The following is a 22,892-nucleotide window of genomic DNA, read 5'->3' as shown; positions in this document are numbered from 1 at the left end:
TGTTGTGACTTTTGAAAAACTCTTCAGAAACAAATCACTTTAAGAATTGTGACTTTTGGTAATTTATTTTTTCGAAATCCGTCACTGGTAATCGATTACCATCATAGTGTAATCGATTACACATCAACAGATGTGACTCTTCATGTTTAAATTTGAAAACCAACATTTAGAAACACTAGTAATCGATTACAAGTATTGTGTAATCGATTACACAAGTTTGAAATGATTTGAAAAATTTTTATCACAAGTTGTGACTCTTGAAATTTTAAATCTAATGTTTTAAAACATTGGTAATTGATTACATGATTATGGTAATCGATTATAGCTCTGTAAATCAGTTTGAAAACAATGTTGGTTACTGGTAATCGATTACTGCCTTCTGGTAATCGATTACCAGAGAGTAAAACTCTTTCGTAAAATTTTTCTTTTGAAAAATTCTTTTCAACAAAATTGTGCTATTCAATTGTTTTTGAAAAACTCTTTTAATACTTATCTTGATTGAGTCTTCTCTTGAGTCTTGATTCTTTACTTGAATCTTGAATCTTTAATCTTGATCTTGATTATTCTTGAATCTTGATCTTGATTCTTGAAACTTGCTTGACTCTTGATTCTCTGGAACTTGCTTGACTCTTGATTCTTTGGCATCATCAAAATAATCTTGGAAGGAATTGCTTCCACAGTACTTGTTGGCCATTTAGTGAACCATTCAGTGGAGACAAATGTTATAGCCAATTTACTTTTAGTTGTCCCATTTGGTCTGAACCACGTGTATTTTCTCCCCACACATGGTGGCTCTACAACTTTGAGATCCACTATCCAGTCATTGAATTCAGTGATGAGCCTATCCTCCACCCCCTCCTCTGGATACGCCCACCCTTTCTAATGGATTTTTGACACTATTGAAATCTCCCAACAAGCACCATAGGCCATTTGGATTCAAATTTTTTAGCTTCCTAAGAGACTCCCAGAGGGCTCTTTTATTTTGAGTATCACAAGTCGCATATATGTTAGCTATATAAACCTTCTGGACCTCTCTAGTCCATACCCTTTCCAGCAAAATAAACCCCCTGCCACTGACCTTTCTTTCCACTTTGAAACTTTTCTCACTCCAAAGACACAGTAATCCACCTGTTGTATTTAAAGCAAGCTGCATTTCCCAGCTCACATCAGTATCTCCCCATATAGCTTGGCACATTGTGTTGTCAATTTGCTCTCTCTTCATCTCCTGAAGACATAACAGATCTATGATGTGCTTCCTCAGCAGTCTCCTGATTGCGGTCCATTTGACCCCCCCCCCTTCCCTAGCCCTCTTACATTATATGATAAGATGTTCAAGGGACACCACTCCTATTGCCTAACTTCTCTACCTCTTTCCTGTCTCTGTTCTCCATGGCCCAAATCTTGTCAATGATGCTTTCTTGGTCTGTACCGCATGTCACCCCTATTTGTTTTGCCATGTTCCAATGATACTCTGCCTCCTGTAGGTGGTCTGAGCTAGCAACATTAATGATTGGTGCTTCTTTCGCTTTTTGAAATTGATATGCACTAGACATCGATACTTCATTCGTGGGTAGTTCAGCTCCCTTGCTAGGCATGGAGTTTTTCTCAAAATCCACTTTGGCCTGCTTCAGACTATTTTCCTCTATATTTCCATCCATTAGGTATTCATTTGCATTGATGGGGGCTTTCTACTTTTTGCGCCCCTTTCTTCTTGTGTACACCTTCAGAGGTCCCGGGGTTACGTTTTTGTTAAAAATTGGGCTTAGACTTTGCTGGGTTACTGGTGTAGCAGTGGTGGGACTAGTAAGGCCCACTATCAGGGGTCCACTAACAATAGCACAAAGGTCACATGCTTCGTTGTGGTTCTTATTATCATATGTGCGTGTTTTCTTTTTATTTTTAATTATATGCCCGCTATCAGCTGTGTACAGGACACGTGTTTCGTTGGACTTTGCCAGCTGTGACCCACCAGGTCCGATGTCGTCTTGTATCTCTTGGCTCTGCACGAGGTCAACGATGGTTGTTTCGTGAGTCGTTCCTACCATGACCTGCTCTCCCCGGCTCCCGTTGCGTGGCTCCCTTTGATCTCTCAATATTTCCTTATTTGTGCAACATGGCGCAATCCTAATGTGGGTTGTGCCACTGCTGCCATCCCATTTACGGCTTCCAGAGCTGACACACATGCATTGTTGTCTATGCGGAATGCCCACCCACCAGGGTTATTATCCCCTGGTTCGTCATCAATGGTTGTACCATTGGGTAATAGTAAGTTTCCTTTGTTTCCTTTGGTCGTTCCCCCGTCGGTGGAGTTACCGTCATTACGTCTCGGCGCATAGTCGGAATCCAGCGCTCCTATGGCCTTTGAAAGCGGGCTTTCGGTGTCACTGACATCAGAATCAATCTCATCTGATAATCTGAGATTACTTCGAGCTTGGTAGCTGCATTTCCCGTTGTCGAGCCCTGTTTCTTCCATGATGTGGACTTTGTATAGCTCGCCAATGATATGGAGGTTTACTGTGTGTTGGAGTGTGGGTCTCCATGGGGTTCTGATTAACACCCTCGCCCTATCTAGCCTTCGAAGCTCCTCTACATCGTCATCCACCTCCACAATATCCCCTATCGCTACAACAATCTTTCGAATTTGCGCCATATCCCATGCTACTAACGGAATGCCCCAACAAAGCACCCAGACTAGTTTGTGACCAGTTTTCATCTTGGGATTCCATTTCTCCAACGTGTGAATCGACATCGACCCGTGTTGGGTTTCTTCCTTGGCCAGCTCCTCCGCCCTGGTATCAGAGCGACCAAGGAGTAAAACATGTCGTCCCCTAGGTATTTTGGCACAACATCTGCTCCTAACTCCCATGATATGTTGTCTTTAGCTATATCAAAGGTGGCCAAGTTCTTCAGGCGACCCACCCACGCATCGGAGTACCACTGTTTGGTCCTCGTCAAAATGTCGAGGTGTACCGATGACTGTGACCCGTCATAACTGGAGCTCGCATTCTCTGGATTTCACCTCTGCCCTGAGGTCGTTGTATTTGTGAGAAGGGCCTTCGCGTATAACATTGAGGGTGCCTTGTGTTGCAGTTGCTTCTGGCGAGGTGCTATCTTTCCTTGCTTGCCACCATCACTCTAGGTTTTGGGCTCTGATCTTCTTTCTGCATGTCTCCTTTTTCCTCTTTCGTACTTTGGTACGTTGACATACAGCTTCAAACCACCTATTATAAGGTTGTCGAGTTGCCTTTCCAATCTGCGCACATCAGACACCCCATTGAACCTCACGAAGTCATATCTCCTCCCCCCTTTGTTTCTTTGCTTAGAGATGAAGACCTCCCGTATGCCCCCCCCCCCCCCCCACTTTTTGAATTGGACCCAGAGGTCCTTCTTAGTTGCATCTTCTAGAAACCTCGTAAAATAGAAGGTTGAGATATTTGATCTCTCCCTCCATTTTGTGTGAGCATGCTGGAATTGCCTTCCAGGATTGTTGCTGGCATAGCTTCGTTGGGTGGCCTCGACAAATACTACATGGTTTCCTAAGTGAGGTGTCATGTAGACACGCTTAGGGCTATTTCCTTGGTATTGGATATGGTATGTACCGCATTGCATCTGAGAGTTGAGGTCAGGTGCATGCATCATTCTATGCAATCTTGATTGGATCCATGGATGGATGATGAGTAATTATTGAATATGGATGATGAGTAATTGTTGAATGTAGACAATGAACAATTATTGGATGTGAGTGTTGAATAATGAATGTTGTGTAAGTTCATGATGTTTGCTTATGTTTTCTTGCTAATTGTGATTATTTGGATCTTACATTGGTTCTTTTTATAATGAACTCACCCTTGCAATTTTGTATCGTGTGGTTGATATTTGTGATGATCGTGAACCTTGTTCGTGGGAGTAGAATGACAGCAGTAGGGTGCAGGGATGAGATTCTGTTGAGGAGTCGCCAAGCCGACGTGATGACGTTGGGATTATTTTGGGGAGAGAGTTGTGTTTTGTTAATCAACTCCTCCATAGTGGTTCATGATTTCTTTTGCTGGATTAAGGATGTAAATCACATATTTAATTATATCTACGAACTGGTTTAATCTTCATTATGTGTATGATGTGTACTGAACTACTATATTAATATTCACGTATTCGGTTAAACATTGATGCGTGTTTGGGGACATATATATATATATATATATATATATATATATATATATATATATGATTTTCATAAGTAAAACTAATGGAGTTTTCATAAAAGAAAGAAAAAGAATTTAATTTCTTGAGTTATTAGAGTGGTGATCGTAGCGACAAGGCGGGTCATTATACAACTTCTAGGAGATCAACTCCTTTAAAGCAGATAAGTATTACTGAAGCCCGGAAAAAGAAAAAAACAAGGAGAAAACAGGAATAACAATGCAAAAAAAGAAAATAACAACCTCAGCTGCAACAAGCAAGCTCTGTCCCCTGGGCAAATGCCTAACCAAAGGGCTACCTTGCAGTCTATGTTGGAGACAAAATGAGGCGGTTTGTTATCCCCATATGATACTTGAAGCAACCTTCCTTTTCAAGATTTGTTGAATCAATTGGAGGAAGAATTCGGGTACGACCATCCAATGGGTGGTCTCACAATACCGTGCAGGGAGGATGAGTTCCTAACAGTCACCTCTCACTTGAATAACCTGTAAATCGTGTTAATGGAGACACAGATAGAAGTTGAAACCTGTTTCTTGAATGAGAATTAATGCAACACAGGGCATTGTTTAATTACTTTTTGCCTTTGTCAAATCTCGATATGGTTTAACATATAACACATAGTATCATTACCAAATTTAACTTACAATGGTATTGCCATGGAGTTATTACTACCATGGTATTGCCCCAAAATTCACAACAAAAATAGAAAGAGATCGCAAATATTGGTGGACATAAATTAAGAACTCCGATCCACTCAGTTTCGACGTATGCTTCTTGCATGGTATGGCCATAGTTTAAGTTTATCTAATAGACAGAAGTTTTGGAAAATACATTGGTTCCTTCACTTCTTCCCATATAGGGTTAGTGATTACGAGCGATACTATTTTCCAATCGTAAAACAGGAAACTTTTGTCACAGGAGTAGGCCATGTCTATTCAAAGAAGAAAATAAACCTTCACATTAAGTCCAATTTTATTTTGCACCTGCTTTGGCAGGGAAGGTGCATCGTGTGTTTAGGTCCTTGCAGCTCAAATTTTTAATTTGATATGTATAATAATTATTAGAATACATTTTGTTTCTCCCAAATAACTTTATTTGTCCTTGGTCCAATGGAAAATACTTTTGCTATATTTACGTACCTTCTTAGAAATCATGTGTGTTCTATTACTAATTTGAAATTTATCAGAAGAAATTCTAATATTTTAACAAAATTCAACTTGGCTCATACAGAGAGGAGTGGAGATTGAAAATAATTAATCAACATAAAGTATAGAGAAGCTCGATCCTTGTGTTGTTGAGAATTTTAAATTTTGAACTCTTTATGATGTGAATGATTTAAGAGAAGTCTTGAGAATTTTAAATTTTGAACTCTTTATGATGTGAATGATTTGTGTTGGTCCTTAATGCTTTCAGCCATGAATATATATAGGTGAAAGGATATGCTTGAAACCATTAATTGGGTACTTAAATTATTTTTAAATGAGGGACATCAGATAGGAGTCATGAGACCAAATGAGAGACATGGCATATGGGGTGCTATCTTAGACAACTTTGTTAAGAATCAACGTAACAAGTTATTGTAGATAACACGAGTCCCACCTTCTGGATCCATGAAAAAGAAAGTGTAATATGATCTTGTTGACACTGGATTATTTAGGGTGGTGGGGGCCATGCCAGAAACTTCATTTAATTTATACAAATTTCATGCGGTCACTACTAAAAAAAGAACACAGACATATATCTCCTAAACTGCACATAGACATTTTTTTTAAAAAAAAAAAGAAAAAGTTACAAGTACAATTTTTTTGGCAAGAATCGAAGAAAGTGAGTGAGAGACAAGAATCTTCATCTTTATGCATGTTGCATAGAGAATCTTTAATCACATTGTAACATACCTTGAATATCATATTGGAATACAGAAACAATGAACAATAACAATGTGTGTGTGTGTGTGTGTGTGTGTGTATATATATATATATATATATATATATATATATATATATATATATATATATATAAACCTGATGGCAATCTCTCGTTGTTGGGGAAGAAGTGTTGCTAGCTGATTGAAAATGTTGCTAAGCTAATGAATAGTGGACTCAACATGCTGCTTTGCTGTTGCAACAATCGTTGACTCTCCCCATCCACTTGCTTCCTATAGATTTAAATACTTTAAGGTTTTGTAATGTAAGAATGAAATAGGGGAAATGAGACACTGACCTAGCTGCAAAAATGACCACGATAAGTGAACAACAGTCGAAGATGCTCGATGAGGGAGCCACGCGGCATAGAAGATAGCTAGCTACAATGGAGACACTGACCAAGTAGTGACTGAGCAAGGGGAAAGCAGTCGTGACTGAGCAAGATAGCTAGCCAGCTGGTTTCACGTGACTAAATTAATCACGATCAACGATTAAGACGGTGCCTTCAAAAATCATGGTGGAAAAAGGGGAAAGCAGCCTTCAAAAACAGTATTTTCTACCACCGTCGTTGTTGAAGAACATGGTAATTACAAAAATGTCACCGATAAAGCAACAACGACGGATTCTCAACACCGATGTAGAAGGTGCGTCGTAAATTAATGTTTTTGTAGTAGTGTGCGGACCCTGTGCTCTACTAGGAGAAACCATATCCACACTCCTCCTAGCCATTCTTCCGTGCCAAAAAAATCAAATTAAACAATTTTTTCTCAACACAAAACAAGAAGAACTTCAAGAATATCAAGTTAAGGAAACACAATTAATGTTTTTAGTACAAAATAATTATCTGTACGTGCTAGGGAATAACGTATAATTGAAATAGGGTTTTTACTAATTTGCTAACGATGAGGGTTACGTAAGTGCATGATATATATTTATAGTTTTTGATTTGATCAGCAACTAGGGTTGGAGATAAGAGCTGAATAATTAGTTTTTGAGGAGCGAAATTCGAGCCGCCACAAAAGATATAGAAAGAAAAGTGAAACAAATCTCAGATAGTGATCTCATCTCAACTACCACTCTGATTTGCATGCAAAATTGGTGGATTTAAAGGTTAAATATAAATCTTAAGACCCAACAACTAAGAAATAATACCCCGATAATAACCTCCTTTTGCTCAGCACTAGTTATAGGTTCCATTTTTGTCACTAGCTATCCTTTTCCGTTGACTTATTTTTTAAGGTCCCTTTTCTGTAGACTTGAATCCATGGAGAATGAGATATGACACTTGATGACGGTTATTTAAGATCGTGTGGGCTTGTGATGGCACTGCAGGGTTAGTTCCACATGTGGGCTGGCATATGTATAGTTGTTTCATAATTTCCAACCCAAATTAAATCTTTCTACTTGGTTCAAGTCTACATTGATAGTATCTTTCAGCCAGATCAGTATTCCTATTATCCGAAATAGTGCCACCTACACGTAGATTCAACCAACATGGAATGAGATTATGTAGATTTTGGCTAACCACTATGTGAGATATAAAAATATTTTTTAATTTTAAAAAAATTAACATCATGTTACGCGGGAATTAATAGAGATTACATTATCTTGGAGCATGTAATGGTTTCTCTTAAATAGAAACGGTAAAGGCAAACAATTTTTATTCGTATATTATAAATCTAAATCATTCGTCTTGAATAAGAGTGTTTTTGAAAAAGATTCTCAATTGAAAACGTTTTAAGAATTTTTCATAGTTGATATTATGATAATGTTGTTAGGAGTTATTTTCATTTTGATCGATTGAGCCACATGCCTTATCCTAATCTCATATATTTAGCATTTAATTTAATTTTAATTTTTTTATTAATTCTAAATATACATTTCTTTCTCGACTACCAACCGTGTTTCTTTGCAATTTTTAGTCTTTGTTAGGGTCTCTCCCATTTTTTCCACCAAAAAATATCTCAAAATCACTCTTCTTTTTCTTTATCCATATAATTGATTTTTTTAATTATTTCTTTCAATCTTTCATTTTCATCTTTATTTCAAAATTGAATTTCAATATTGCTTTAGAAGAAATTGTCACTAGTTGAAAATAACCATGTATCATAATATAAATTATTTATCATAAATAAAAAATATAATTTATATGATTAAGATATGTATTTATTAGAAATTTCAATTACAATATAATTAATATATCAAAACTAATTTTTTATTGTAAATTTTAGTTATATAAAAATAAATATTTATCCTATAATAGCATATGTGCTAAAATACTATTTTTTTATTGTTCTAGACCGGGTTCAAGACTAATCCTACTAACGGATCAGTGGATGTGGTAGACCCGCTAAATAAAATAAATATTATCCTTCCACATGTGTGAAACTCATAATTGACATTTCTAATTTTAGGTCTTTTAAAAAAATATGTTTAAGGGATATTTGTTATATGGATATGAGAATATATATATATATATATATATATATATATATATATATATATATATATATATATATATATGTGTGTGTTTATTAGAAGGTAATCAAAAAATATTTTTAGGCATAATTTATTCCCAAAATTTCATATTAAACATATTTCTTAATCTTCTTATTCCCATGTAAAGATGTGGGAATCTTACATTATATTGCTGGAGAATGTTTAAAATTATTTCTCACTTCCCTCTCGTTCTAGCTCATTTATATATTTAAGTTAAATTATAATTTTGGTCTTCCTAATTTTTTAAATTTATGATTTTGATCCTCTTAATTTTTAATTGTAACACTTGATCCTCTTAGTTTTATAAATTAACGATTTTGGTCCCCCTGATAAATTATTAACTAATAATTATCATTATTAAAGATATTAAATTAATTATAAATTAAATAAAAAAATATTAATCATTAAAAACTTTAATAAAAGATTATTAACCCTAATACGCTGTTGTTGTCAATGGATTTGTGTGCGTACAAAAAAAATGAAAGTGGAAGAGGTGTTTACAGAAAAGAGGATAACACGGTGTTGTGAATAATTATTATTAATAATAATTTTTATTAAATTTTTAAATAATTAGTGATTTTATTTAATTTATAATTAACTTAATAACTCAACTATTTAGAATTATTTGTTAATAATCTATTAAGATGATCAAAATGACCAATTTATAAAATTAGAGAACCAAATATTACAATTAAAATTTAAGATGACTAAAATCATGGATTTAAGAAATTAAGAAGACCAACGTTATAATTTAGTCATATATTTATTTAATATTTTTGTTTTTAAATTAAAATAAAATTTAAAACATTCCTAGGAATTAGAAGTATTTACTAAACATCTTTGTTGGGAATAACATTCATACTAATAGTATTCCCAAGAATATTATTCTCGAGAATATAATTAAATATGTGGGGAAAAAATGCCCCCTTAGTTTATCTTCTGTGTCAATAATTTTTTATCCTGTAATTTTTTATTTTTTAAAATATAATTATAAATATTTACATAAAATTTAAGAATTATATATTTACTAAGTAAAATATTATATTTAAAATTGACCCAGAGTCTTGAAATCTTGGGTTCGCCCTAAACACGTTGTTCTCTAACTCATTGGGGGTCGTCGGAGATTATTCTCAGTGATGTTGCTACATAATTGTTGTTGTTGATCCGTGAATATACACACGTGTTATTCTGCTAAATAAATAGACATTATTCTCTCACGACAATAAAATCTTATACTACTGTATTAATCTTTTAGTTTCTTTTAAAAATATATCATCTAAGGCCTTTTAAAATACATATTCCTATATTATAAATTTTAATCCGTATCTTGAAATTGCACTTTAAGGAATTATTCTTCAAAAATAGCTTTTTTTAGGAGTTATTCTTATATGAGATCGCTTTTAGGAGTTTTAATTGGTATTGAGTCACATGCCTGATCTTGATTTCATATATTAAATTTTATATATTTTCATTTTATCTTTATTTTTAAAGTATATTTCTATATATTTTTTAGAAATGATCAATCATTAAAAATAACTTTATATCACAACATAATTTTTTTTTATCGGAAATCTAAAAATATAATTTGTTATTAATATATTAAGAATTTTCTCTCCAAAGCATTGTTGAGAGCCCGAGTGAAAGAACAACGAGGGGGTGGAACCGGTGATGAGGGACATGAACATGACGGAGAAGAAGGCTCAAGAAATCCCCAAGGATAGATCAGAGCCGCCATGTAAAACCCTAGGACTTACTTAGAAAACCCTAGTAGAGCCTCAATTCCCCTGTTTTCAAAATTATGTATTACAAAGACTTCTATGTTTGAATTCAATAAAAAAAATTTAATATTGTTTAGAAATACTCGTTTAACAAAATAACTCTATTGAATATACTTTTTAAATATTTTATTAATTAATTTCTTTACTAATTTTTATTTATCAGAATAATTTTTAGAAAAATAATTATGAAAATATTTTTCAACTCTACAAAGATGTTTCCATAGACCTACATATTTCCTGGATGTAATGGGAAAATTAAAATTGTGCAGTTTACTAGAAAAATTTGCTTGAATAATTTTAACTAAAAATATATATTTTTTTTAAGAAAATGTTAAAGAAAATCACCAACTTTACTTTTGAAAAAGGATAGAGACTACTAAGTCGTGGTGATTTAATCATTCCTTAAAACATATATGATTCTCACAACAACCAAATAGGAAATAGATCTAAAATTACTATCACTAACAACCTGTTTTTTCATAATTTGAAGTTATTAAAGGATTATGATCAAGTGGGCATAATTCAAATTTTTATAATTAAAAATATCATTAATTTTGAGATCCTCCGCTTCTAAGGCCTTGGAGCCCATCATCCTCCTTACTACCACCACTTCTCCGGCGTCAACATGTACATGCATATGCGTCAAGGTCGTCGACCACACCTCCTAGATATATGTCATCCATCAAAGTATCGTGAAGGCCTTCACACATCACCAAGTATTTCAACAAGCAACAATTAGTAATCAGAACCTATTCCTCTTCATTGTTATTCTTATCCTCTAAGTCGTCATTTAGATCCTTTTCTCCCCAATGTCGCACGCATAGGTTTAAAAGCCGGCTCGGACATACCGATCTATGGGTCAAGTCTGTTTTCAAATCGAGCATGCTTTCGACCTGGTCAAAGTCGCTGAAACCGCTACAATCTAATTCGGGCAAATCAAACAATTTTTTAATTTGCCAACTTTATGGAATAATAACAAGCTGCTTCCACGCTGCTCAAGGTGGTTGTACAACATGTGCTGAGGAAAATGCTTGCCTTAAGAAAAAAATTACAAAAACTGATCCTTCCTGATTTGAACATGTCTCCTTGAGCTCCCTTAGAAGATCTACTACAGCTAAGTCATCTGTAATTATTTCATAAATAGATGCAGTTTATATATTTAAATACTACAAGTTTATTGTAATATATATTTATTTACGGCAAGGTATGAAATTTTTTATTTTTTTTAATAGAGATTGAGTCACACAATTCAATTAGTGATCAATTCAACTGATTCAATTATTGATCCAATAGTTCAGGATTGAGTCCATTATTGGTTCAATCTTTATAATTATGATCAAATGTGAACATATAGGAAAAATAGTAACTTTGTGTAGTACAAATGATGAGTGTGATTGTGGGAGAAGGGGAAAATTATGAAAGAAACTAATTAAATTGAATTAATGTTTTACAGTGAAATCAATTGGCAAGTAACAACTTTTTATGGTTCGGAGGTATTATTATAATATTAATAATATTTTTTTAGGATACAATGTGATTTTTTTTTAGCAATTGATATTTCACAGTGATTTTTATCTTCTTTTTTTTTCCTATATCCATTTCACATCGTGATCGAGACAAACATTATCTATCTATTATGAATCTATACAAAAAGACCTTTGTATTAATTCTAAATTCATATGTACTTATGTATAGTTAAAATAAAAGATTATGGATTCTATAGTCATTATTCAAGACAAGTTCTAAAATATAGGCGATTTTCTAGGGTGGAGACCTGAGGAAGTAAGACATATACAACCATAGTACTGCGAGATTAAAACAAAATGACATTTATGCCTTCCATTAGAATTTTGTAAAACATTAGGCAAATATCTCACCCAAAAGATGTGTTCGAAGATAAAATTGTCACCTCTTTCGTCAGCTCGCGATGGTTTGATCTTTTCTTCGTCGTTCACACCTTTCCCATCGACAATCCTCATGCCCACGCCGCTCTTTTTCGTCGACATCCTCATGCGTCGTCGCCACCAATGCGCCGCATGGAGATCTCCACTAATAGCTCAAATCGCAAAGATCGCTCTCATCACCAAGCTTAGAAGCCTTTTGGATTCTGCTTGTGTTCTCGACAAGGGTTGCTCCATGCATTCTTCTTTTGTATGTTTTAAAGGAATATTAGGAAGTAAAGATAATGATGTTGTAATTCTCAAAAAAAAAAAAATGATGTTGTAGATCTAACGTATATTATAATTTCTTTCCTAACGAGGCATCAAATTAGGAGAGAAAAAATGTAAATTTGTTTTTTATTGTTTTAATTTATTAAAAAAATATTATAATATAAAAATAATAAACAATTACATGCTAATAAAATAATATAGTAATAGGTTTAAATTTATTTCAGTTAAATTTAACTTTTCAACCAATAAAAAATATTTTATATAATTTATTTCTTTATTTTTACTTTATTCAAAAAAATTAAGAGAAATTATATTCTTCTTATTTTTAATTATTAATTTTATTTCTAATCCAAACAGAGCATTTAAATTTTTTCTGTAAATGAATAAAGTATAAAATGTATTTTAAATACATACAAATTTTTTTACAATATAAAAAAGAAAATAAAAAAGGGAAGAGATAATATATATATATATATATATAATATGAGATAAATAATGAAATAGAGAGAAAAAAAATGCAAATTATAAAAAATAATGTAAAAAAAAGTATGAGTAATATAAATCTTGTTTTTATCTCCAACACAGAATTATTTAGTTCTAATAAAGTTACTGTAACCCACATGCCACAACTAAGAAGCCAGATCACCTTCTTATAGTGGAGAAATTCTTGTAGGTAGGGTATGCAAAAAAAGCTTAGCAATAGCATTAATTAGCAAATGACCGGGTATCATGCGGCACCACTAGGCAAAGTAGTTATGTCTTAATTTACTTTTAACTTTTTCTTTTCCATATCTTTAAAGCAAATTTGACGTAATCCGACATTCCATGTCCTAGCTGGTTCATAATACAATATTAATTACATAAATACCATTTAGGGTTTGCCTAGGAAGTTTACAGAAACAAGACTTGATCAAATATAGACACCTTAATATATATGAAGCATGAATCAATTACGTACCAACTTTTTTTCCTACAAAATTTCAAGGAAAACTTGTTTAATAATATAAGGTACGTCTATGTCGGTTTAAAATATATAAGAAACGTAAGGAGGAGGACTGGCCGATTGGGACATCATTTATAAAAGGTTTATTTGGAACAAAAAGGTTATAATATACTCCTACTAAAATTTTAAATCTAATTGCATCGTTGGAAGCATGGAGTATAATTTATATATTAAGCGATCTCTTAAAAGTATATGTTTTAATTAATATTTCGAAGAAAGTATATATATGGGTGAGGGTAAGGAATTAAAATTCATGAGTGGATGAAAAGGTTATTGATCATATATATTGCTTTAAAGATCAAATATATTTTTGGTGCAAGAATAGTAATCACTAATCAGGTTTTTATTTATAGACATCATATACTTATTTAAATTTCTCACGTATAGTCAAATTTCAGTGGCTCTAGCTTACATATATTACCAGGTTGTTTCATGATTAAATTTACATTCTAAAAAATATTGAGATGAATATATAACATTTTTTTTTTGTTTGTTTCAAGTTTTGCAAAACTATATCCATCTAACAATTATTCTCAGATACATGTTTTAAGCATATATTATTCTCAATAAGTCATTCTCATTAAGCAAGGATGATATATAATTTATTCCCGTGAGAATGATTGAATAAGATTCGGCAGTGGGTAGTTATTAAAAATACTAGTGAAAGAAAAAAAATTCAATTCGGACTATCCCTTTTCTTATAGTCACACATGATTGGAAATAAGTTTTCACATTATACAAATCCAACATGGATATAATATATTTTCAAAAATATCATTTCTGAGTATCATATTCCTATAGAATATAATATCATTTTACTGTACAGAAACGACTTTATTTGTAGCTAGGTGCAAAAATAAAATAAAATAAAATAAAATAAAGACTACATTGATTGATAGCTACCATTAAGATTCAGGATCACAACCTTCAAAACTTTGTCTATGCAGGACTTGGTGGCAGCAGATTAAAGGGTTGTCTGGTCCAGATATTTAAATTCACATGAAATATTTCCAGATGAGATACGAGCTAGCTTGATGTCACGATTGAAGGCTAAGGGTAAATTATTGGTTAAGTTGAGTTCACTGTAACGCCTTTTTTTGTGATGAAAAAGAGGTAGAAAAAGAATGAAATAAAGGAGCAACCTGTTTACTTTAAGTAAATCTCTTATCTTCTTTACAAAAAGCATTTTCATTCGTATGTCGTTTGTGAAGCACAATATATATACCTTTTCCATGTGAGGTGGAAAGGGACAACTTAGGGCGAATCTACCGGTTGATCATTATTTTTGAATGGGTATGATCAACAAGACAATTAATTTCTACTTTGATTTTATGATCAAAGTTGAGGTGTAAGGTGCATTGGTATCACTTTAGTTAAACAAATCAATTAAGCTACTTTACTTTCATAACCTAACATGATAAGGCCCTCAATATTATTTGATCATATATGATTCATTGTTTGGATTCTCTTTACTTGTATATGTGGGAAGAACTCAATTTCTATTTTTGGTGATTTATTTCCTAGTGAGTACCTTTGTCAGTGGTGGGGGATTTAATTTAATTACTATATATTAATGATAAATGGTATATTCTCAATATATTAATGTTGTTTATATAAATGGTAATTTACTATTATTCCTTTAATATTAAAAATAAAGTGTGCGAAACTATAATACGTGGAATGGAGGATGAGATCCAATCTCACACGTTTGTGAGTTCGGGTTCTATATAGTGAGAAAATTAATATTTTGAAGTGATCATATTGTAAGGACATATTCGTCCTTGACTTAAAATGAGTTATTTTATAAAGTGAGTTACTTTACCCTATGATTGGTATAGAGAACGGAAAATTGAGGAATAGAAAACTTAAAAATTGAATGGATAAAAAAATGAAGAAAAAAAATTCTAAAAGCAATTTTTCTTTTGATTTTCTCTTCAATGAAATTAAAAATAATAATATATTGTTATCTATATTTTTTTTCTTTTCTAATATTTTTCTTCTCATCCAAACATACTATTAATTTAATTCGATTCTGAGTAGGACCTTAATGCTGTATGGTTCAGAAAATCAATTATTTTATGGTATAAAGATTGAAAGTAGAAGTAATATCTTCACAACTCATGTTAGTCAAAGTCTCAAAGACCACTATCAACTGAATAAGAAAAGCTGTGAACTCGGTAGTTTCTTCTCTGTTTTTCCCCTTTTGAATTTTAATGCACTGCTGAGTTTTCCTAGACCCTAGTGTTTCTCTCAGAGTGGAAACATAACGACTTTACATTAGCAAGTTGACGCATTAGAAAGAAAATAAAACTAAGTTGTGTTATTATACTTAGAAAATGATGCTTTATTTATTTTAGAATTAAATTTTCTTATGTTTTCTTCAGTTAGTGCTTTGCTTATCATAGTTTGTTGGCTTACAGGAAAACAATGGTAGTGTGTTTGTATAAAATTTCTTGGGGATTCATTCATTTGGATCTGTCTTGGACTAATAGTAATATTGATTGTTACAGATTCTGTCAAGCTAGCTAGCTACCTATAATTTTGGCTTTCTGTTCTTAGCTGTGTTTGTATTGGCCAGGTTCAGTTCTCATTTCAACTTACCTAACTTGAAAATTGTCGTTTATATTGGCCTTATTCCGTGTTACAATTATAGGATAGAACTACTGATAATATTATTCAATATAAGTCATCTCTTTTCTTTTATGCAATTGATTTTTCAGATAGGGTTGCGTGAGGAGTAATCAAGCTTCTAAGTTAATGGAGTGATACTAAATCAGCTTCTTCCTTTTGATTGAAGTTCGTTTATCATGTTAAATTTTGCTTATAAGTGGCATCAAACATATGTTATTTTGTTTTTTAATAGTATTGTTTAGAAAACAGTTATTTCCTTTGGACAATCCTAGAGATAACAGAACATAAACCATGTGAAAAGTTCAATCTTGCTGTTTCTGATGTTGAGGTTTCATTCAATTTCCAGCAAACCCATATTCCAGTTTTCAAATCAATTGCCAGTTTTATAGAGAACCAAGTCTAAATTTTCCCATTTTACCTTGTCTACATTGCATTGAATCTCCAATTTGAGATGTGAATTTTCTTTTTGCATGATTTATAGTATATGAACTCTTCATCAACTCAACTAGTCCTCACGAAAAGGATGGGTATATATGACCCATTCCATCAAGTGAACATGTGGGGGGACAGCTTTAAAATTGATGGAAGCTTGAACTCAATTGCTCCCCAAATGTTAATGATTAAGCCTAGCATGCAGAACAAGGTAAGAATGAAGGAATTTCTCTTTTGTTAGTGAGTTAGCATTGTTTTGTGGGAAAACTTGTTTACGAAAGTCTTTTGAATTTTATTTGTCCAGTCTGAATGTACTCCTCACGAATCAAGGGAACCTTCTGGAGATGATCAAGAGACTAATGAAAAAGCTGATACTAAGGTAATCAAATTTCATCACTACATATTTCTTTTATGTATTTCCTCATCATCTTTCACATGCTTCACTTTGATCATTGTAAATAACTTGGAAAGAAACATGAGATTTCCTTCACATATTTATACCTTAATAAAAAAACTGAAATTAATGCTTTGGAGATCTGATATCAAACATGAATGTTTTTTATTTGAGTCTTTAACAATGTAGTTGATGAATATTTATTTGTAGGCACTAAGACGTCAAGCTCAAAATCGCGAGGCTGCTCGGAAATGTCGGCTGCGGAAGAAGGTTGTAAAAAATAAATTTATAGGAAGTTAGCCAGTGTTTATAATCTGATTCTTACTTATGTAATTCATAGGCTTATGTTCAACAATTAGAAACAAGCCGTGTGAAGCTCATGCAATTGGAGTTGGAGATTGAGAAAGCAAGAAAGCAGCAGGTGATCCTAACTGAAAATCATCATCTTCATTTATGCATTTTATTTTATTGTATTGTGTTTAAGCGCATACTAAAATGTCTACTTGCAGGGTATGTACATACGTAGTGCACTAGATGTCAGCTATATGGGATCATCCGGAACAATTAACCCAGGTTAGTGATTCAAAATTTCAGTTTTAAGCTTCCTCAATTTTCTTATTTTCTTAGTTATTTCACTTATTTGTGAACTACTTTCTTCTTGTGTTTTAAGATGCGGTTGCAGTTTGATTTATGGTTTATGTTTATGGCTCTATTAGATTTTGAAGTCATACCTATGTTGCTTCATGCAATGATCCTTTTTATTAGGAATTCATGTGATTATTCCTAGTATGCCTCTACAGTTCATTTTGCTTCCTGTATCAAATACTGATTTGCTTCAAGTCAATTAAATTTTTTATCAAATACTTCAACAGAATGACATCAAGTAGTCAATGAACATTTTTATCTATTTCTCTTTTTCTTTTTTTTTCTTTTCTGAATCACATGTTGAGAGATCTCTGAAGATTCTTTTAAAAGGGTGTGAGCTGATCTTGCCCCATATTTGTGTTATTCTTATCCATTGCCTCGATCATGTCCCTGCCCTCTTACTGGATTATGCTTAGCCTTGAATTTCACATCTTTTGCAAAATAAGTAGTCAATATCCTTTTCCCAGAAGTCAAATTGGTGTCATGTGCACAAAGGTTAAGGTAAAGTGAGAATGTATTGCCCTTTGGATGTGTTCCTTGATTTGGTATCCTCTTTTGGATCATTACCCTTCATAAATTCTTTGTTGTTTTCCAAAAGTCTCAACCTCTCATGACACACAAGGTTTCCTCTTCTCTAAATGACATAATCTGTTTGTTAAAATTAGCATATTGCAATTAATATTCTGTGTAACATATTGTTAGCAACCTTATTTCTTAAACTGCTTGGTAGACATTTCCGGTATCCAAAATTAGCATATTGCAATTAATATTCTGTTGTGTTCTATCAACCGTTTTTCTCAATGATCCAAGTATGAGAAAATCAAGTATTTCATGTTGAACTGCAAGTTGCTTCCATGATATGAATATTCTAATGTTAACACTTAACAGACCTTTTTTCTTATAGAATTGTCAAATGTCATTTAACATTTAACTTGTGATTACATAAGTACTTTTCATTAGTGCATGAAGAAATAAGCTTATAGCCTGTAGCATTATTTAATATGGAACTCCTGCTTTCAGGGATAACTTTGTTTGAACTTGAATATGCACAATGGATTGAAGAGCAAGATAGACAGAATCAAGAACTGAGAAATACATTACAAACTCAAGCATCTGAAATGCAGCTTCATCTACTTGTTGAGAGTTGCTTGAGCCACTACTCAAATCTTTTCAGAATGAAAGCAGAAGCTGCAAAGGCTGATGTCTTCTATTTAATCTCTGGTGCATGGAAAGCATCAGTGGAACGCCTTTTTCTTTGGATTGGAGGATCCCGTCCATCACAACTTCTAAATGTACATCTACATACCACTATCTGATTCTAACAACAATTTTTATTTTATGTTCTGTTCATTGATTGTGCAAAATAGGAGTTCCATATATATATTATCTTTGTTAGTTTTAGTTTTAGGATTAAGAAAACTTAGAACAGAAAAGTAGCAAAGGAGACAACGTGAGAGTCTATTTGGGAACTACAAGAGCTTTTATTTTTATTGAATGAAACTCACATTAAAATAACTTTGAAAGCATCACAAAGGCACAATCTCAACAATCTTTTTTTATTTTCTCATGTTGCAATCATATTGAATTTGTTATTTATTAAATTCTTGATAATTCTTCAGTAGTGGTTTCCTTAAAATTTTGAAATAAAAAAACTAAAGTACCCAATTGTCTAGAAGGTATGGAAGAGGGTCATTGTACGCAGTCTTATTTTTACATATGCAAAGAGATTGTTTTTAGATTCAAACTCATGATGATTTCAAAATAATAGAAAAATAAGTATACACTCATAATAGTGTGGTATATGTACCAAATGGAATTGTGAGGATTAAACTGAAGTCTCAGTTTGGACTTGTAGATTTCAGTCATACTAGAGTGCTTTGGAAGCCAAAAAAGAATGTCAGGTTCTATGCATATCTAGAGTTATTGGATACTTTTGATATGATGCAATCTAGTGGCTAGAGAACATAATATCTTTCTATCTGGTGTTTTGGACTCTGGTACTAAATAAATATCTTTTCTTTTGGATGTTACTATTCCTCAATTTTCATAATACAAATTTGCATCATGTCAAAACGTACTATGGAAAACTCAATAAATCAATAATAAAAGCCTTATCCCACTATGTGAAAACCTCAATAACCATGTAAAAATTACTTGACCTCTTCTTTCAGATCATTGCACCACAGCTTGAGCCTTTGACTGATCAACAAATTGTGAGCATTAACAACCTCCGGCTTTCATCTCAGCAAGCTGAAGATGCTCTTTCACTAGGATTGGACAAACTCCAGCAGAGTCTGGTCCACAACATACCATCAGATCCATTGGCTGTAGGACACTACGGGTTTGAGATAGCTGCTGCCATGGAAAAAGGTGAAGCACTAGAACGTTTTGTAAACCAGGTAATGTAACATCAAAAGTTGGACCTGTTTGGAGTTTGTTGTTACTAAGTCATATCATGGGAAACTTGAGACATTCTATGTAGTCTAAAGTCCACAAAGAAAGCCTTTTGAAAATTGCAAGTATGGTTTTAAAAAAGGGTCGGCTATCACAATTTTTGTCTCTACCTCAAAGTTTTTGACTAATCGCAACCGCATTTGTAGTTACATTTTTTGCAATGTCTAGAATTGCAATAAACCACAACTACAATTTAAAACCTTGAGTGCTAGAGAATCAGATGGTGGATATCTCTATTAATAACCTCACTAGAGATACCAAATCATTCAAATAGGGTTAGTTACACTTTTGATATTTTTATTTTTTGTCATTTCTCGAATTTGAAACCTTCATTTATTTTTTACAAATATGATCCCACTATTTTAATTGTGCAATTTTAGTTCACCTGACTACTTGACACCCAATAATGTAGATGTGATAACATGAATGTGTAATAGAGTGTCACATTAACATTTTTAAAAAAAAAAAATTAGATGTTAAAGTTAATGGATATACCAAAATTACATAAAACCAATAACTTTAATTTATTTCCATCTTCACAGGCAGATCACCTTAGGCAACAAACTCTGATTCACATGTCTCGGATCCTGACAACTGCTCAAGCTGCTAAAGGCTTGCTGGCTATGGGAGAATACTTTCATCGTCTTCGCACCCTTAGTTCTTTATGGACTGCTCGTTCATGTGATCCTTCCTTTCCCACTCAACTCTCAAACTGATATCTCTTTCTTTGAACCTCAACTGTAATGTGGTTTGCACAAATAGGTGTTCAAATCTACGGAGATCTCTGTTTTGTTTAACATGTTAATGTATATGCATGCTAGTTATTAATGGTGCCTAGCTAGTACCATGAAGGCTGAAGCAAAGTTTATATGATTTGTTGATCTAGAGAACAAATGAACCACTCTGTACATAAATATTGTATCATCTTCCACATGGAATCATGAAAAAGGATTTAGGACAACCTTGATAAATTTCTCTGCAAATACTTGCGGGAAAAAAAAAGAAAAAATATTTTTCATCTCTTAAAATTTTTTAAATTTGGTTTAGCCTTCCAAATTTTTTTATCTTATGTTGATCCTCTAATTTAAAAATACTTCACTTCCAATCCTCAAAGTGGTTACAATTAACATTTGATGAAAATTATGAACTGTCACAAAATAAAAATATACTTTATCATGTGTTTGAATGAGGGATTTAGAAATTTTTAGGAAATTCAAATACACAACATTTTAATTGTTTTGATTCATTTTATAAATATTTTGTTTGATGGGACAATCCAATTGCTTGTCTTTTAATTTCCTTCTTTGGATAAAGTAATTCAATTTCAATTAAATTCAAATTTTTATTTTTAAATATTTATTTAAAAATTAAAATATTTCAATATTGAATGAAAATAAATATGAGTCATTTTTTAAATAGTTAAATATTCAAAATAAATTTAATGCTATACAATATTTAATAATCAATTTTTTTAATATTTAATAATTAAATAATCAAAATAATTTTAATGCTAAACAATTTTAAATCTTACATAATATTTTTGTAGTAACACATAAAAAAATTTGGATTAAACAATACTCTCTAAAATATTAAAGATGAATCATATGTAACTCAGATTTTTAATTTAAATTGAATTATACCATTTTTGACTAAAATCCCATATGTAAAAAAAACTTATACAGAAACACTGCGGGTGAGTTCACGCATCACAACACTATTTCACTTGAGAAACAGAACCAATGTGTTCACGTACCGTTTTCCAAGTCAATGAACTCAACGAAAAGAGGAGAGAGAACTCAGAAAAGGGTTGGTGTTGGGCCCCACCGTTCTTCTGCAGCGAGCGGCTGCTAACGCTACTCTGCACTACTCGCCAACTCTCGTAATTGCTCGCCAGCGAACTCGGCGACCCCATGTAGCTCGTGCACCCATTGCTGCAGCTGTTGTACGTGTTACTCGAACTCATCTCCGAGTTGTCAAACTCACCCAACCCGAGTTGGTGTTGTTGGTGGTGATCGGCGGCGGAGTACTACATTGGCGACGCCGTGTATGCGTCCGGCGGAGAGAGGAAGGAAATGGCCGAGGGAGTTGGGGGTGGCGCGTGAGAGAGTTACAGAAAGTACGCGTGACTGTGAGAAGGAGAGAACTGGTGTGTTGAGAAATTTTAATTCCTTTATTTTTTTTTAGAATTTGAAATACTATAAATTAATATATTAAAATGTTTTTAAAAAATGACGATATTTTAATCACTTTTAAAATATTTCATCTAAACAAATTATATTATAAGAAGATATTTTAATATTCATGTTAAAATATTTTATCTACTTTAATTTTTCCATTCAAACATTTTAAGGATTAAACGTAAAGTATTTTCAAATTAGATGAAAAAAATATAACAATTTTTATTAAGTAAAGAGGTTGTTTGTGAACTCAAATCCATGACTAATCAGTCATCAAGGCGCAACTATCTCTCACTTGCATAAATTCTCTAGTCTTTTGGTGTCACCACTCACCATTCATATACCAAAATCTAAAATCACAAAGCAAGTTGATTGGATCCCAACCATATGTGACACTATCAAATGTAATACATACGGTTCTGCAAAGGGTTCCACGGGTCATGCAGGAAGTGGGGGCATTTTCCGACTCAACTGGAGCAATTCTGGGTTGTTTTTCTGTCAATTTTTTTTTCTGAAGCTTATGCTGCTCTTTTGGTTACGGAAATTGCTCACAGTAAAAGCTGGTGAAATTTTCTCTAGGAATGCGACT

General features: G+C 32.8%; 1 protein-coding gene and 1 long non-coding RNA gene across 9 annotated transcripts; one reads left to right on the top strand and one right to left on the bottom strand.

The window, feature by feature from the left end:
- Positions 1–10,848: 10,848 nt before the first annotated feature.
- Positions 10,849–12,732, bottom strand: LOC102667404 (uncharacterized). The gene is made up of 2 exons (XR_417363.4): positions 12,306–12,732; positions 10,849–11,519 (listed from the first exon to the last, which is right to left on the bottom strand). It is a non-coding gene; the product is annotated as an uncharacterized lncRNA (long non-coding RNA).
- A 2,891-nt stretch (positions 12,733–15,623) lies between these two features.
- Positions 15,624–21,097, top strand: BZIP83 (bZIP transcription factor). 8 transcript variants are annotated; one of them, XM_041007775.1, is made up of 11 exons: positions 15,691–15,747; positions 16,081–16,148; positions 16,291–16,366; positions 16,683–16,844; positions 16,938–17,012; positions 17,238–17,297; positions 17,368–17,448; positions 17,537–17,600; positions 18,693–18,964; positions 19,844–20,071; positions 20,669–21,097. In XM_041007775.1, exons 4-11 carry the CDS (start codon positions 16,686–16,688, stop codon positions 20,840–20,842), a joined length of 1,113 nt encoding a protein of 370 aa, XP_040863709.1. In that variant the 5' UTR covers positions 15,691–15,747; positions 16,081–16,148; positions 16,291–16,366; positions 16,683–16,685; the 3' UTR covers positions 20,843–21,097. The 8 variants fall into 8 exon arrangements, with proteins under 8 accessions (XP_006593390.1, XP_006593389.1, XP_040863709.1 ...); XM_006593326.4 differs by lacking the exon at positions 16,291–16,366 and having other exon boundaries at positions 15,662–15,747; XM_014765165.2 differs by lacking the exons at positions 15,691–15,747; positions 16,291–16,366 and adding an exon at positions 15,754–16,000.
- Positions 21,098–22,892: the final 1,795 nt, after the last annotated feature.

Source organism: Glycine max, chromosome 13, assembly GCF_000004515.6.
Source record: "Glycine max cultivar Williams 82 chromosome 13, Glycine_max_v4.0, whole genome shotgun sequence".
NCBI lineage: Eukaryota > Viridiplantae > Streptophyta > Magnoliopsida > Fabales > Fabaceae > Glycine > Glycine max.
Note: the sequence above shows the minus strand (reverse complement) of the source record. Positions and strands in the feature narration are given on the sequence as shown.

Coding starts and splice junctions, on each gene's coding strand:
- BZIP83 (XM_006593327.3), top strand. CDS start 16,686: ATGAACTCTTCATCAACTCAACTAGTCCTCACGAAAAGGATGGGTATA. Junction 17,013..17,237: donor ATGAAAAAGCTGATACTAAG/GTAATCAAATTT, acceptor ATTTATTTGTAG/GCACTAAGACGTCAAGCTCA. Junction 17,298..17,367: donor AATGTCGGCTGCGGAAGAAG/GTTGTAAAAAAT, acceptor TGTAATTCATAG/GCTTATGTTCAACAATTAGA.